General features: G+C 32.9%; 1 protein-coding gene across 14 annotated transcripts in view; it reads left to right on the forward strand.

Annotated features, from left to right (window-relative positions):
* Positions 1-18136, forward strand: part of SSBP2 (single stranded DNA binding protein 2) — a 311861-nt gene that overhangs the window by 237230 nt on the left and 56495 nt on the right. For 10 of the 14 annotated variants that reach the window (XM_057740161.1, XM_057740080.1, XM_057740146.1 and 7 more), the window contains 2 exons: positions 9683-9742; positions 12587-12625. In XM_057740161.1, the coding sequence (XP_057596144.1) occupies positions 9683-9742; positions 12587-12625 (99 nt within the window). The remainder of the gene's footprint in view (positions 1-9682; positions 9743-12586; positions 12626-18136) is intronic. The other 4 variants (XM_057740086.1, XM_057740131.1, XM_057740113.1 and 1 more) reach the window with 1 other exon arrangement.

Consider the following 18136-nt stretch of genomic DNA (forward strand, 5'->3'; position numbering starts at 1 on the left):
TTTTAGCGTTAGTCAAATTAGTAAGCTCTAGTTTCAAAACAGACTTTTTGGAGCATTAATTTCTGTAAAAATCTATTCAGTAGAAAAGATTATTCTATATAGTTCAGACATGAGTTGAGTAACTTTAAATAGACTTCATGTTTGCAGGCAAGTAACCAAGTGAATATGAAGCATAACATTTCATTTCTAAAGACATTAAAAATGTATATAATCTGCCACTTGTATCAGAGACCAAGTCCATAGGCAGGTTTCTTTAACAAATGTTATCACTGCTTAGGAATTTGAAAAAACTACTGCTTCATCAGTAGAAACTTCCCTAGCATATCAAGATACCAGAAGGGTAAGAACAAAGTAGCTTTTTTTTTTTTTTAACCTAATGGTACATTTAGGTAAATTAAAGTGCCTGTCTCCCATCTAGAACAAGTTTACATGAACGCATGAATAAAAATAGGGAAAAGGCTGCATTCTTCAATGAAAAATTAAGAGTAGTTTTCATAAATTATTGGTTTTGCTTCTTTTTTTTATTGAGTCGGCCTGGTACTTTATCCAGAGTTATAAATCTCATATATTTTCATCGCTATAGGGCTTTTTTTAACATACTAGTAACGTGGGTTGCTCTGTCCTGGGGACTTCAGTCAGCAGCGGGAGGCGGCACAGAGGCAGATTCAACTTACGTCAGACTCCAGCTGCTTGTCCCACAGACACCAAAAGAAAAGGTGTATTTGTGAATATAAATTGATCTGAAACAAATTACTGAAGTTTTGTATAGAATGTTATTCAAACTTCTGTAGTTGATCAGACCAGAGGGCAGCATAGTCCCCATTCACAATCCACAAGTCCATGGCCACTAACCAATATCTGATATATGGTAATCAAGGCTTGAGAAATAGTCTCATCTTTTTGAAAAGGCCCATAATAGAAGTGAGCAGTTTTAATGCTTAGACTAAATCCATGTCAAAAGAATCAACCTGCTTCTAATTCTGTGCTGAATTGGATTAGCCTTGTCAATATAACATCTAGGAAACTGGATCTGTTCATACTTTAGTTATTTTATATGCATTATTTTAATTAAGTGTTGATGATAGAACATCTAAGATGTATAGAAGATAAACTACATGTTTATGCTTATCAGCAGAATATGCCGGCACAAGTGTGTCATTTTGTGAGCTAAATTAGCATAATACTAGTTGGAATTAAAATGTGTTAATCAAGAGTGTCTTATCCGCTTGGGTGTCAGTAATGTCTGATGGAGATTTTCATGAAAAACAGAAAAGAAACTCCACAAATTAAGATATATGAATTGTAAAGTAACTTTGACGAAATTTATTTGATGTATAATTTATGCTTCATTACTTTTCTACAGAAAACTCATGAAGCATCTCATGGAATTATAAAAATAAAAACATGAAAAGTCTTAATATATGAATGATAGCAGAAATGAATGTACAAGTCACAACACAATGTTTTCAAAATAATATTCTCAATATTTTTTTATTATTGACAGCCTGTGACTTCAGCTCTTATCACAATTAAGGAAAAAAGATTTCATTCTAAGTGAAATTTCAAATAGCAAAATCGAGACTAGAAATCTATATATGAGAATCATGTAAAGAGAACTGAACTACTAAAGAAATGGACACAGAATGAATAAAAAGTAATGTTTAATTTTTGAGACTGTTTATGCTTGGGGTAAAATCTCATAGTGAACATATTTTTATTACCTTTACAAAACTATAATTAATTATAACCTCCCATATTTATCATTTTAAAAAATTATATTCAAGAGAAGCTTGTCCCTTGAAAGATTCTGGAATAATATTTATGTCACAGAATTGTATATTATTCCGTGTCTGCCTAAAACAGTATGTGAAAAATATCAGAAGAAACATTAAATCTATCTAAAGTCACATCTGCACAGGACCAAGTAAGGTGGCTATGTGATCTTGTGTAATTCATGTAATTACTGAAGACAACCCTGTTTTTCCTGCCTGTGTACCTTCGGTTTTTGCCTATGATGGAAGCAAATTACTTTTTAGCAAATAACCATTTTTCTTACAGATTTTTAGACTAAAGAGTATGTGCTAAAGACAATATGATGTTAACAGAGGTGAATGTTTAATACTTTTACTCAAATGCTGAGCTGCTTCTTCATGGAAAGAAAATATGTAAGCTAAAACACGTTTCTGAGACCTGAGGCTTATAGCTCTTTGAACGTATTTAAATCTGAAAAGACCAGGGTCTCATGTGTACACCCAGCACTACATTAGACAAACAGCTAAAATGCCCTGCTGTATGGAATTGGGGACAGTTATGACTGGCCTCTGCTTCAGAAAAAGTTAGTAAGTTATCTTACTTTTCTCGAAATCATACATAAATTAACCTGACATCTTTCTATGCCAAAAAGTGGTTACTAAATACTGCTACTCTGTAAAACTGCCTAAGAATCACTATTTTCAACCCTGACACCCCAGAGATAGAGAAACCTGAAAGCAGTAGGAGAGAGTACAAGACCTTCTTAGTCATCTAAATCATAAATTCTCTTATATGTTGCTGATGTGGATACTGTAATTATAACTCAGTATTGTCTTGGGGTCTCCAACACTTTGTTCCTTACCTACTTTTATTAGGCCTTCTAGAAGATATAATTTATCTGTTATAAGCAAGCTGAAATTTCCCCTCTGTACATATATTATAAGCATTTTCTCATTAGACAACCAGATATACTATGCCAATACTGTGTTTTAGTCTTTGCATATCAATAGATATGCATATCAATATATACCACCTATTTTTAACAAGACACATAAATTGGCCAAGTGAGATTTTATACAAGAGAACCAAACTCTGTTACACCTTTTGCTGGTTTTTAGTCTTCCATCAGTGTTGTTCACTCACTCAGTGAGCCAGCTATGGAAACAACCAAGTATTTATTGAATGTGACTCTGTACATTCTCTTCGAATGTGCTAACTGCTTCCTTCCCTTCCTCCAGAACGTTATTATAAGTTATCACATTATAATGAACAGCTTGATTATAATAATAATACTCTTCTAATAAATACTGCATCTATGTACCACCATTCTTCACCCATCTTCCCTTCAGGTATTTGACTTAAAAACAAAATAAATGAACTAAAGACAACATATATTATCAAAACTCTACCAAAAACGTTCAAGAAGAGAGAGCTTGCTAAATTTATTTTATATTTCAGTTGTCGAATTTCTTTTTGTCTGGTGAATCAAGAGCACATGCTAATTAATGCTTTATGTGCAAATTGACTTGATTACCTGAAATACCACTGCCTTTTCAGCTTTTCATGGTTGAGTGGCAGCCAAGTTAAAGAATTCTGCATTAAGTGAACGGTTGCAAGGTTGCTGGGGGGCCTGGGAGGAAGTGCCAAGTCAAGCAATATATTTATGGTCAGTTGATCATAACAATGAAGTATGTGTACCTGCCTTTATTCTAGAAAGATATTACTGTAGTAGGATGTTACATAGCTCTAAGAAAACTAAAGTGGCAGTTAAGAAATTTGGTCTTTGGCTTTCTTTTACGTAAAATAAGGAGGTTGACTCAAAATTTTTGCTGTAAGATGTGTCGAAAAGGAATATTGAAATAAAATTCTGTTAGTCAGATTTTATTATAACTGTACAATACAGAACTTGCAAAACTTCACTTGAGTAGTTTTGTGAAGAAGTCATTCTTTTAAGTATGAGGGGTTTTTTTGGATTGTTTTGTAAGTTCATATTTTCTTAAACTTGGTAATTATGTATTTCTTTGTCATTTAAAAGTACTGTTTTTTCAAAAATAGAAGCAAATGTCACACGAATGGTTTTGTCCTCAAAAAAGTTCAAAGTTACTTTAAATTATAGAACATACCTCAGACTTCTAAAGTTTCAGAATTGTAAACTGTCTTAAATGTTACATTTATTTTCATTCTAAAGAACTTAGTATTATCATTCTTTTCATCATTGATTTGTTCTAAATTGTGCTCATAAAATAAAATGTAGTATATAGAAAATGCTTAAGTATAAAATTGGCGCTTTAAAGAAGCTTTCATTTTTTAGTGATTTTAAATTTTCTTTAATATCAATTTGCTCTTAAAGACTAAGATTTAAAGAGTTTCTAAAGCCATGTTGAAATATTTACAATAAGATATAGGGTGGTTTATACACTACTATGTCAATTTTAAAGATTGTTAGAAATATCAGTTTTATTTTATGGATTGATTACCTTGACATGAAGATACTCGCTCTGATCTGGTTTTGTGTTCTTTCCTCTGAAATGGGTACCCTTCATATCAAGGCTGCAAGGCAGTATAGCTGAATCCTCTGTGACAGGGCCCCCCAACCTCTGGTACAGGTCCGAGGCCTATTAGGAACAGGCTGCACAGCAGGAGGTGAGCAGCGGGCCAGCAAAGCTTCATCTGCCCCTCCCCATCACTCACATTACCACCTGAACCACCACTCCCCCGACCCCATCGGTAGAAAAATTGTCTTCCACGAAACTGGTCCCTGGTGCCAAAAGGTTGGGGACCGCGCTCTATGAGAATAGTGTGAACAAAGTGCTCAGGAACTGGAGGGAAAGGAGCCTATATAAAGATTCTTTAAAGAGGAAGTGACATTTAAACTGGCCACTGGAGGATTAGTAGAAATCTACTTGGCAGAGAATGGAGTGTACACAGTTATCTCGAGAAACACTCTAGTATTGATAAATCATATTTATGCTTTCTAGAAACTAATAAATGTTAGAAAATATTAGTAAAGTTAACATTTGAGCAGTGTCATTTAAGAGGTACAGTTTGATAGCATATATATGTGAAAAGAAGTTAGGGCTTAAAATGGTTCTTATCACCTATAATTTCAGGATGGGTAAATTATTTATGAAATAATTGCATTGGGGGTGGGGGTCTGGAATCTTCAGAGAAGGAAAGATGAGAACGAGTTTGTTCTTTCTAAATCTTAGATAATTGAGATAAAGCACTAACGGTTTATGAAGATCAAATAAGAAGAGGGAGACTACTACTTTCCACTAGCAAAAATGGCAAATAATAAAGGAAAATCTCTCTTTTAGGAAAGAAGTTTAATATTTCATGAGTAATTCTTGATATAATGGAAAATAATAATCCTTTAAGACTGAATGATTTCCATTCTGAAATAAATTATGATTCTAAATGGTGTGATTTTTTTTCTCTAAAAGAGTATTTGCAGGAAATGAGCTGGACACTTGGTTTATATTTCTGTTAGTTTTTTTCCTTTCATTTAGTCATCAAATATTTGTTGATTTTTCTGGCTTTGTATATATTTTTATTGCTTGCACTTTGGCCTGTCCCATTCATTCTAAGTAGATAATTGAAACATCGATATAAGAATGTATGCCTATAAATGTATTTCCATATGTCAGGGTACTAACTCTGATACTCAGTTAATCTTGTGTATTATAAAGAGCCTTCATCCCTGAGTTCTGCCTAATTTGGTAAACTTTAAAAACCTAGCCTTGATTTTTAGTCATTCATAGCACTACATGTTCTATCAAGTAGGGATGATGTAATATGACTTCTGAGGGAAGGCACCAGATTGAAATATTATTTTCTTTGGGTTTTCGTTGATATTTGCCACTTGGTGAAGAGAACGTCCTATTTCTTCCAGATTAGTGGACTGTAGAAAATAGTTTTTCCAGAAAATTGTTTCTCCTATTAATTACAAGACTGTGAACCTTGAAAAATCCTAAGCAGAGGGCAGTGATCTTTATCTGCTTTGTTCACTAATATGTCCAACCATCTAGAACAGTGCCTTTGTGTGTGTTTAATAAATATTTGTTGAATGAACAAATCTCTAGCATACCTTTTAATCAAAAAGTGCAGCTTTTGTATTCTCTCTATTGACCTTTGATCTGAAGAAAAATCAAAGATCATTGTTTGTTGGAGTATTTTTTTTTTCTTCACCTAGGTTTTTCTTTTTCTCTGGAAAGCATGTGAATAAGCTTCTCTAGCTCCTTGATAAAGATGGTTTGTGCCTTAGGAGCATAGACTGATTTCCCACCCCCACACACTTCAAATATTTATAGCTATTTACAGTATGCTAATCTTTATACTTAAGGGTAATGCTGGAAATAATTAACACAGAATCATGGCGGTTTTTAAATTATTATTTCCCGAAAGATGTTTGAGATCATCTAGCCCAACTCTCTCATTTTAAGGTTGAGAAAACTAAAGCCCTGAAAGGTTTTTAATTTAGGGTCCCTCTGTTAATTAGTGGTGGTACAAAAACTAGAATCCAGGCCCTTGACTCCCAGTCCAATGTTTTTTCCACACACACTATAAATAACTTTTTATCCCATCTTTCAAGGGGAAGGCTTTTTCCATTTAAAATATTGATTCATCACTCTGACACCCTCAGGCACATGTTTTGATGCCCAAGCTATTAAAAAATTTTCCCCCAACTATAAAAAGTAAGCACACTTTCATAGCTAAGGGCTCTTTTGAGGAACTTTTCTTTCCAGGTTATCAATGCAGAGAGTATTGAAGGTCTATCAATGGATAAACTTTATAATATCAGTAAGTAATCTCTTAGATTGGCATTTTATCATAAAAGAATTTAAATTTGTTTTAATATCTTGAATTATATTTGAAAGCAAATTGACTTCTGAATAGTGAAATATAAAATATTAGTAGAATATTCTGTTACTAATATGCAAATTCTCTTGGGTTCTGTTGCTTTGTCTCTAGCACAACGAGTAGGCAGTTGAGGATCTAGGTGGTTAACCAGATAACTTAAGAATCAATCAAGAGCTTATGTTATAACAGTGCTAATTTGATATTAAAATGCTTTAACCATAATAATGTTTATATTTTAGGGAAAAGTCGTGGATTTTTATCTAAACTAGATTTTTGTTATTTTTTTGCTTTAATTGTATAGCTATAGATTGAAAAATATAAGTGGTTTCTTTTTTTTTTTTCTGGCTAAAAAAAAATTTTTGAACTTCTGCAGGAGGGCATACAAGAGGAAGTAAATTAAAAAGAGACTCTTTCTGTCTCCGAATCTTATTCCATAGGGGCCTGCAGGTTTGCAGCTACCACATGCACCACTTCTCCCTCTCAGTAGTCCCTTGATGGGTAGATAGAGTATGACAGTCCTGTTAAAATACATTTATTTACAGTGCCATTGATTATAGAAGATTTTTCTCTTTTCAAATAGTCCATTTATATTAACACTATAATATTATTTTACATTTAGAGGAACATACAAATCTCAAATGCTCTATTTCAAATAAGGTACATTTCAATGTTTATCTGTATTTAGTAGTGTTTTAACAATTTCTACCTTGTATTCCATTTTGAAGTGATTTTATTATAGACAGGAATTACTAGTAACCTATTTTCATTTCTCCATGTCTCAATCACTAAATTGATACTGTACTTTGGCTTAGTGACTATCACTTTGTGAAAGAAAGGCAACCATTCCAAAATCAATGAAATGATATTTAATTATTAATTTTTTTAAATGAGTCCAGAATTTACAAGACAGTTTCATAAATAAAATTAGGTGGTTAGAAAAGTAGCAGAGGGAGTGTGAATATTGCTTCTAGTTGACAGTATAGTTAACTAATTAATCCAGTTTAGAGTACAGCTTCAGAAATGATGAAAGAGTCAACTTTGATCAAAAGTAAACATTTTTTAAATGTTTAAACTGGAAAATCCACTTAAGTTTTATCAGCTGAAGGTGACACTATTACCTGAATGATCTACTGTTTCTGTCCATTTAAAATGATCTCCTAGGAATACATTAACAAGTGAGCAAAAACCCAAATTGCTGAATTATAAAGTTCTTGGTTTGTCACCCTCCAAAAGATGTTGTAGAAAGTCTATACCACATAAATTTGTTAGAATTTTATTTTTCAGATGCTACTTTTAAAATAGCCTTGGAAAATATGTGTAGCCATGAACTGCAGGCCTAATTTCTAAAAAATATTTTTAGAACATACATTTTAAATGTGGAATTTAACTATGTAAAGTACCATAGATTTGGCTTGCCCGAGCCCTTGGTAAATTGATTCTTAATTTATGTTAATTCATTCTTAATATTTTACTTAATATTCAACCCTTTAGAGTTGATAATTTGTTTATATTACATGTAATTATGTATTATAATATACTTAAACAAAATTATATTTTTCTGTAAAATGGAATTTTGAATAATTTTAGGAATAAACTTTAAAAAAACTTGTGCCCAAATCTGTATGATCAAAAATAATCTCCTTCCACTCAACAGTGGACAAGCATAAAAGTGATACTTTTAGCCTACTTTTCAGACAGTTTCAGGACTGACAGAGTCAGCATATCGTAGAAGCTTGATTCATCTAACAAGATAAATTGACTTGAGTTTTAATATAAGGCCATTTTTTTCTTCTGTTAAAAGTACACACCTTATAACATACACACACTGCTATATATAAAACAGATGAACAACCAGGACTTGCTGTATAGCATAGGGAACTATATTCAATATCTTGTAATAGCCTGTAATGGAAAAGAATCTGAAAAAGAATATATATGTATAATGGAGTCACTTTGCTGAAACTAATGCAACATTGTAAATTAACTATACTTCAGTAAAAAATGGTTTTTAAAAAAAGTGCACACCTCAGCCTCCTAGGCTCAAAATATGCAAAGAAATTTCAATTTTAAAATTTATAATCAATTTTTAATTGTAACAAACCCTTAATGAAGGAAAGCCAAAGCTCTTTTAACCACAAATGTACCTTGGAAAAGAAATTTCTTTGCCATTTTAAACAGAACTACAAAAGAAAAGATGAAGAAACTTGGCAACTTTAAAATTATTAGAGGAAAATGATAACCAGATTGGGTAATTCATTCAAAAGTATATACTTAGAATCCAAGTTGTATAATAATATAGCCAGTAACCCTCTTCCTGAAGTCTTTACTAAGATTCAGCTGCCTAACCTAAATGTCCAGCAACAGATGAATGGATAAAAAAGATGTGGTACATACATACAATGGAATATTACTCAGCTGTAAAAAGCAATGAAACTGGGACATTTGTAGAGACATGGATGGACCTAGAGACTGTTGTACAGAGTGAAGTGAGTCAGAAAGAGAAAAACAAATATATTAACACATATATGCAGAATATAGAAAAATGGTACAAATCAACCAGTTTGCAAGGCAGAAATAGAGACACAGATGTAGAGAACAAACATGAACACCAAGTGGGGAAGATGGGGAGGGTTGGGGGGTAATGAATTGCGAGATTGGGATACCAAATTGTACACTCAATATATGCAGTTTATTGTATGTTAACTGTATCTCAATAAAAGTTCTTAAAAAAAAAAAGATTCAATTGCCTAAATTTCTTTATCTTACTTTCTGCCAATTAGATAGCATTATCTTAATAGTAATTCATAATTAAAAATTTTTTTGCTACAGTTACTTTAGTCATCTTTGATTTTTTTTTTACATTTTCTTTGGAAATTTTTCCAGGTATTCTACAAATTAAAAAATAGGATGATAATTTTTCTTAAAAGCTTTTATTCTACTGAAATCGGCCACATAAGTAAATTTATGTTTTGTATAATTGTAAAATTCTTTAAAGCAGTTTATTTTCAGCTCTGTATTTTACACTGTTTTTTTGTTTTGTTTTGTTTATTTGTTTGTTTTACTTCAATAGCCTTTTATGTCACCTCGGTACCCTGGAGGTCCAAGGCCCCCATTGAGGATACCTAACCAGGTAAGATTTGTGTGTGCTACTTAAGTTTGATGTGGTTTTTTTTTTAGAGTCAATAAAGATCTTGAAAATATCACATATATTTCTTTCCTATAAAAATATTAAATTATCCTTCATTTCATTTTATGCTACTTCTATGATGTATAATCTACATTAAGTGTTGGCAAACTATAGACTATAGTTTGGCTGACTTTTTGTAAATGAAATTTTATAGGAACACTGCCACTTTCATTCATCTATATATTGTCTATGGCTTCTTTTACACTGCAGTAGCAGACTTGAGTGATCATGATGGAGACCATAGATGGCCTGCAACCCTAAAATATTTACTGTCTAGATCTTTAGTAAAAAAGGTTGCTGACCCTTGGAGTCTACCATATACTTTGAACCTACCTTTCAAAATATATATAATTTTGGTAAATACAGATTACACTGTAAAGGATGACGGTAAAATTTTTAATGAACATATTTAAGCTTATTTTTATATTATATAGTTACAATAACATGGCTGTAGCATAACAATTTTACCCAGTTATAGTAGCATATCAGGCATATAATTAGCTGCTTCTAGAAGGGTTAGATCTATTAATAGTTAACAATAGATTGTCCAACTATTTTAGTATATGTGCTGCCGAAGCAAGCACTGTCCAACTGTCTTTATCTACAAGAGCTTTGAGATTTCATAGACTTCTGTCCTCAAACAGCTTATCAGTAACATAAATATTTATTTGCTGAGGAGAATAAAGCATGATTTTTCCTTGCAGGTAGCTTAGAGTTTAGGTTTAGAGTAGAAACAGTGTGCATGTGTATGTAGATACATAACACAAGAAGAAATTAAATGCTTAACCATATGCAATATTTATGTCAGCATAATTGTTTTGTCACTTTGTTTTTTGTATACATCATTTCCCCAGATTTAAATTAAACCCTATCACAGTAAAATCTTTTTTCATTTTTAAAAAATTTCCACTTCCTTCCTGACCAAAAAATGGAACAAGAAAGCTGTGCTTTCTTTGATAGCACATTTGATAGAAATGGAGTTTTGCTTCTCCTCTCCTAACTCATATTGAAATTATGCAGTGTCCTTGACTTGTCCTGATTGCTGGTGTTCTCTGCTTCTAATGCACAACAAGGAGTGCCAGCACCCATATTCACCCCCAGGGGAGAACTTTAAGCAGGCACCAGTGCCACATCCTCTGATGGTTACAGGGCTGGAAGTCCTCACATTAGCAGCTGGAGGAGTTTTCTCTTTCACACTGAATCTGCATTCAGTACACAGGGCCAGGAGAACATAGCATGAAATAGGAAAAAGAAGTGCACAGATGCCAAGTGTTTCAACATATGGGAGTTTTATTTTCTCTGTGGGTGAACCTGTATATATTGACAGTCAGATCTACTTATAGGTGCCTGAGTCTTTTAAATTTCCTTTTGAAGGACAGAAAGTTGTATCTTTCATTGCAGACTTCATGGTGTTTCAGACATCCCATCCATAGCTTTATGTATTTCATAGATATAAGAGGTTTCTAAAAATCTCCATTAGGCAAATGTGAATCTATTATACAAGTATGTGAGAATTCTTCTGACTCCATTTATTCCATATGAATAATGAAAATCTCATGGAATTACTGGAATTGCAGCCATTTGACATTGTCGAAAGCCTGCTATGCATAAGATACTAAGTTCCACACCTAAAGAAACTGACAAAATGAAAGACACTTTTAGGAAGAATGGGTTGGTGGTAGAAATGTGGAATTGTAAATCTAGGTTGTTTGAAATTTTGTTAAGAACAAGTATTTAATGCCTTTGGATTTTTAAAAGAGGCAATTAAAAAGTTAAAAGTAATAAAAAAATTATGATACAGATTCTTTTTTCTCAAGAATTTTAAACAGTTTTTACCTAAGTATATTTTAAAACAATTGTACTCTTCTCTGAGTGGCCCTTTTTGGCCCCATCCTCATATATAGTTAAGCTTCATTAATCCAAACATCTGTCTTTCAAATTTATAACAATTTACATTTATACTGTGTTTTAAAGAATTTTGAGCAAACTGTTAAACTTTTCCTAAAATGTTTACACTATTAACTACTTAGTAGCGTGACCTTTTCAAACAACAAAACAGTTCAATTTCATTGCGTAGTCATTAAAGTAGAATTTGCAAAGCTATTTTTGGTGATTAATTGGAATGATATATATAAAAACAAATGTCAAATTTTTTATTTAGTCTATTTAAAATGATCATAAATTAATAAAGTTTTCTTTTATTGGTAGAGTGTATCTAAGAAAATTAAAAGTATACTATTAACTTCTTCAATGGTGTTGACTAGCCGTTTTTAATATGTGAAAGACATTCCTTTAATAAGCAGCTTCTCCAGAATTTATAATTACTAATGATTAGACTATAATTTTTAAGTACTTATGAGATGGTTTTCATGGTTTTGGACTAAATCCACAATGGCTTATACTGTTTATATATGTATAGGACTGGGTATTTGGAACATGGTATCATATCACTGTGCCCAAAAAAACGCGAGAAAAAGTAATAGTATGTAAAATAATGAAAGGAAAGTAAAGTTACAAAAATCTGCAGTGTTGCAAAGAATAAGTATCTATGAAAGAACACATGAAACATAGAAATTACACTGGAATTGGTTCAGCTGTCAGAATAGGTTGGTAGTGTTGAAGCATCCATAACCTGGAGGTCTTTATTCTTTTCATAGGTAAAATGTTTAATCTGAAAAATTCACAATGTTCATTCAGCATTATGCTAAGAAAACCAAGACAGCTAGAAGTATAGAGACTGTTAATGAGTGACACCAAGAATAAACTATTGATTTATTGACCCTATAGAATTGGAATTTCTCACCATTCCTGAAACTCTATAAACAGGTGTGTGAACTGAAATAGTGAATGCTGTTGACTATTTTATACTCTAAAGCTGATTTCGACATTTTAAAAGCACACTGCATCTGACCATTTTACGGAAAGTCTCAAAGATATTTGTCCAATAATAGACAAATGAGTAGTTAAATCAATTGTCATTTATCCAAATGGTGAAATAGTATGTAGCTATTAAAAGGTATGTTATAGAATTAAATGTATTGATGTGACAATGTTTATGATCTACTACCAAATGTAAAAAAGGCACAAAACCTGTGTGGTATGTCACCTTTGCCATATATCACTGTACAAACTCAGTTCCTCCACTCAGCACCACCCCAACACACACACACACCCACAGACGTACACACACGAATGTGCAAGACTGCAAGGGCCTTATCCTTTATTTCTGGGTGGTAGAATTATGAGTGATTTCTTATTTTATTTCTGTATTTTTAAAGACTGCATTGAACAGGAATTTTGTTTGTGACTGGATAAAGATATTAGTTAATTATATATGTAAATGAAAGTACAGATATTTTATTCTTCTGGTTATTCAGTATATGAGATTATTCTTTGTTAATACCGAATGTATAGTTCTTACTATACATGATAAAATGAAAAACATAATGGATGTTAAGGATAGGAAAATCTTACGACTTTTCTTCACTTTTAATATAGGGAAAAGTTAGCAGGCATTTGAGCAGAAAAAAAAGGTGTTGGGACATTTATGTGTATACTGAAATGTACTGTATCCCCCCATATAACCAAAGTACCTATATTTTAAACATACGACACTTACTCTTCCTTACATGTTCTGTTTTTCGGAATAAATGCTATTTAGCATGTCCTTTCCCAATAATTTTGTCTTTGTAAAATTTTTCAGATGTAGAATTTGACTTTAATGATATCAATATGAAAACATAAGAACTTCAGCTGCATAAAGAGAAATAAGTTCTACATTGAGTAAATAATAGGGATCTTATAGATGAAATTGTAAAGAAGACGACTGTAGTAAATCTCTAACTTTGAAATTAAATGTCATGCCAGTTTAATGTAAATGAGTGGTTACTGTGAAAGCGTAAAGTTGCTTTACTGACCAGTTTAAAATATCCCTTCCTGTCGCTGGGTTTTTGTTATTGTGTTAGTAATTAACACAATAAATACTGTTAAAGTATTTAAATTATTATTTGAAATCCAGTGAAACACAATGAAAAATATATTATTTCCTTTTGACTTTGAATTATGAGCATGTCCTGGGATATATGTCTTTTCCAATTATTTTCTACCTTTGTAGGACAAAGGAGGTTAACAAATTCAAAATCTCTGGCAAAAAAGAAATACATTCTCCTTCCCAAACCAAGAAAAGTTTACATAGTGAACACTGTGCTGTCTTACTCAATTTAAGTTAGCAGTATATAAAGCTTTTTGGTACAATGTGTACTTGTTTTGCCAAAACGTATGTCATTATCTTACAGCCATTTTATCACAGAAAGTCCCTTTTTGGACATAAGCCAGTACAAAAAACGGCATTGCCATATATACGATTGGAAACGTCATAGGGCTATACAAAAATCACTCTCAGAAATACTCAGTCATCCAATAAATATTTGTTGAGGCTTACTGTGTACGAGGCACCATTCTCCATGGGGGATACACCAGAAAACAAACGAATGAGAATTTATCTCTCGTGGAACTGGCATTTTAATGCAGCCGTGCCCAACAGAACTTTGTGGGAAGAGAGAGACATTCTGCATCTACACTGTCAGAGGCAGTAACTCTAGTACTTTGAGCACCCTTGAGCACTTGGAATGTGGCTAGTGTGACTGAGGAATCGAATTTTTAACTGTATTAATTTTAATTTAAATAGCCACAAGTGGCAAAGGGCTACTATATTGGACAGTGCAGTTACAGTGGTTGAGATACAGAAAAAAAGAAAATTAAGTAAATATATTTGTCAAATGGTGAGTTGTAATTTGGAGACAAATATCTTTCCACACTGAATGTCACGTTTCTGAATTTTAATATCTTTTCTACTGATATTGCCTTTTTATAGAAAAAGAAAATGATAGTGGTGTTGCTGGCAGGATCTCAACATGTTGAGCATCTTAGGTCCAAATGCCAGCAAAGCCCAGCAATGTATGACTCTGAGCACTTAAGTGACTTAAACTTTCTGGGCTTTGCTTTTCTTACAGGTAAAATGAGAGTGGACTCTAATATTTCTAAAATGCCTTCTAGTTCCAAAATTTCTTAATTATTTGATTTTACTTCATTTCAGGTAATTGAGAGGGCCCAGTAAAAATTTTTGGTAGGTCAAAATTGGTAACTGAATTATATCATAAAGGCATTGATAAATTCACTCTTTTTATTCATCACTGAACATTTAGTCTCTGAGAGTAGGCTGTATACATATAACAGTATTCAAGGAAATATATACCGAATCTTAAGTTCCTACAGGGGTTCACCATCGGAATATGGTGAATCCTTTGTAAACTAAATGATGTTTTATGCAGCAAGAAATTCCTTCATTTAATTATTATTTTAAAATATTTAATAACATTTTATATTATTTCATTTATTTTAAATCCTAGGATTTAAGACTTATCTTTTAGAACTTTTGGAATATGTTGATCTGAATTGAAGTCCTGGCTCTACTATTTACTGATAGTATAACCGTGGACAAATTAACAAACTCACTTCTGTTTTAAACCTCAGTTTCTCATCATCGGACAGGATTTATAATAACAACCTCATGAGATTGTTGTAAGCATTGAGAGAAATAAATATAAAATGCTTAGCACAATTCCTGGCACAGAGGTACAGGCTCATAAATGTGTATTGTTGATATTATGTTTATTATTACTGAGCATCCTTATCATTAGTCTCAGTTTCCCTGTCAGAATGAAGATCTTTTCTGGAACAAAGAATGTGTGCCAAAATTTGTGACTGGTTAATAAGCAAGTCTCAATGGAATACATTTAACATGTTGACAAATATGAGTATATATTGACCCACAAGATGTATAAGTCTTTTTTTCCTGATATTAAAGCTTTAAAGAATCTATTGATCGTGCCCTTTTGATGCACAAAACCATCATCTGGTCATCCCGGGACTGATCAAAATGTTTTAAAAGTTAGAGATTTGACTTACCGAAAGACAAACACTAGTGACTAAAGAGTTAAATTTGGTAAAGACTCATTTTGAAAGACAGTTTGAGATTGATCAAGATTTCTATAGGATTATACTATATTTTTAAGTGATAATAGCACAAGGACTTGTCAGTGTTCTGATATTCCAAGATAAACAAGAAAAAGTGAATTTTGAAGAAAATGGTTTCCAGTGATAAAGCATGGTGTCACCAATGAGATTTAGAAATTCAGAATCAGAGTATAAAACTTGAACCACGTAGAGACTTAAAAAAAGGAAGAACTTCAAACTCAATTGAAGATAATGTTGTTTAGTCATACATTTTCACTCCTAATTCACGTCTTTATAACTTTTGACAGTGTTAATCGTTTCTTTCTTCTGGAAACTCCCCTCATGCATTCTGAAATGTTGATCTTGCCCTTTGCTAACTTCATAACTGTTCAGTTTGTTTCCTTCCCCTACCCTCTTCTGGGTATTTTAAGAAAATTGTGTCTTTGATTCTTTGACCTTTTTTCTTCTCAGTTCTTGAAATCTAGTCCGTTGTTATGACTTTATCACTGATGATTCCTAAAATTGTCCAATGAAAGCTATTTCTTTTATTCCTTTGATAAATATTTGTTACTCTGAGCCAAAGTCACAGATGGGTTCCACTCTCTGAACTTACAGTCTGTTGGGGATACAGAGAAGAAAACAAACCATGACCATATATAAATTCTATAAAAGTGACATATAAGAATCTATAAAAGCACATAAGAAGCCCTTACCTCCCCCTGCATGCTAAGATATTTGGGAAGGCAGGGAGGAGTCATATGGAAGTGGTATTTAAGATAAAGATATTTTCATTAAAGATAATGAAAGCCAGGTTTCTCACTGTTAGAAAATACTTACAAACCTAAGAAGGAAGAAGGCTAAAATAACCCTGAGGTTTTAGATTGGAACTTGAAGTATTGGATTGGTTTTAGAGTTTGAATTTATGGCATGTGTACGTACCACACACACACACACATAGAATTAGTCATAAATTTATGTATGTACATATATATGTGTGCACATATACACATAGATTTTCAAGTGCAGCATTTACAGAGAAAGCCAAAAGGCAATGTATTCAACTAACAAGGAGTACTTTGAGAACCCAGATTTTGCTGCCTAAATGCTGTCCTCAACCAGGAGGAATCAGGGCCCTTTGGAGAAAGGTCTAATTCCAGTGCTAGGCCAGGAAAAGTATGAAATGAACCCGGAACATCTTATACCAGTAAGGAAATGCTCAAAATATGATAGAAATGTGTCAAAAGGACAAAAGAGCCAGCTTGAAGAGCCTCCCACTGGCCAGATCTTGCATAATTTAAGTATTAAAATGAATGATGACAGTAATAGATTGTAACCCTGCAATTAGAATGGGAAACCATAAGTATCAATCAATAAGAAGGGAAAGCTGTTCCTTACCGTGGAATGCCAGCTAATGAGCATAGAAGGAATGATACACATGGAGTTATTTCTATTTGGCACCTGTCATAGAGCTTGCGAGTTGTCAGTGGATGATCAGTCTGCTGGGCTGATAAAGAAGTGGTGAGGAATGGGATACTGAGAGCCTTGGAATAGCTCTAGTATTAAAAGTAATCACTTACAAAGGGGGAAAATAGTGATCTCATGTTGTAGAGACCTGGCAGACACCAGTACAGTGAGATGATAAAGGTTGGCGGCAACAGTCGTGGGATGAGTCCATGTCATGTGCCCTCTGACATGATACATTGAGAAGAGTATAGCATCAGTTCTGCAGTGTTCCTGCTAAGAAAATAAGACCTGGGTCTGGGTCATGAAGAGACATCAGAGGATCATCCTGTAGAATGTAAGACTCATCCTCCAAAACTGTTCAGACTATGGTAGAGAAAGACTAAGGAAAGACTTGGAAGCACGTAAAGAGACATGACAACCAAATGCAAGGTGTTCCATGAGATCCTGGCCCCAGAAAGTAAAAAGAAACATTGTTGAGACAAGTGGCAACATTTAAATGAGCTCTGTATGTTTTAGATGATAGTGTTGTATCAGTGGATTTCCTGATTTGGAAAGTTGTGTTGTGGTTCTGTATCATATCCTTGCTTGGGCAACTATCCTCTGCACTTAGAGGTGAAGAGGCATAATGTCTGCAACGTGCTCTCAAGTTGTAAAATGTTAACTGTTGGGCAATCAGTGTCAGAGTATATGGGAATCCTTTGTACTCTTTGTGCAATTTTTTGTACAAATTTTTGTGTAAATTTGACCTTTTTTTTTTTTTCATTTTTACCAAGAACTTTATTGAACAAATGTATCCACTGTTTTGTTTCACTACCTTCTGCTAGTCTTCAGGCAACTTCATAATTCCATATTCCCAAA

Source organism: Hippopotamus amphibius, chromosome 1, assembly GCF_030028045.1.
Source record: "Hippopotamus amphibius kiboko isolate mHipAmp2 chromosome 1, mHipAmp2.hap2, whole genome shotgun sequence".
Lineage (NCBI taxonomy): Eukaryota > Metazoa > Chordata > Mammalia > Artiodactyla > Hippopotamidae > Hippopotamus > Hippopotamus amphibius.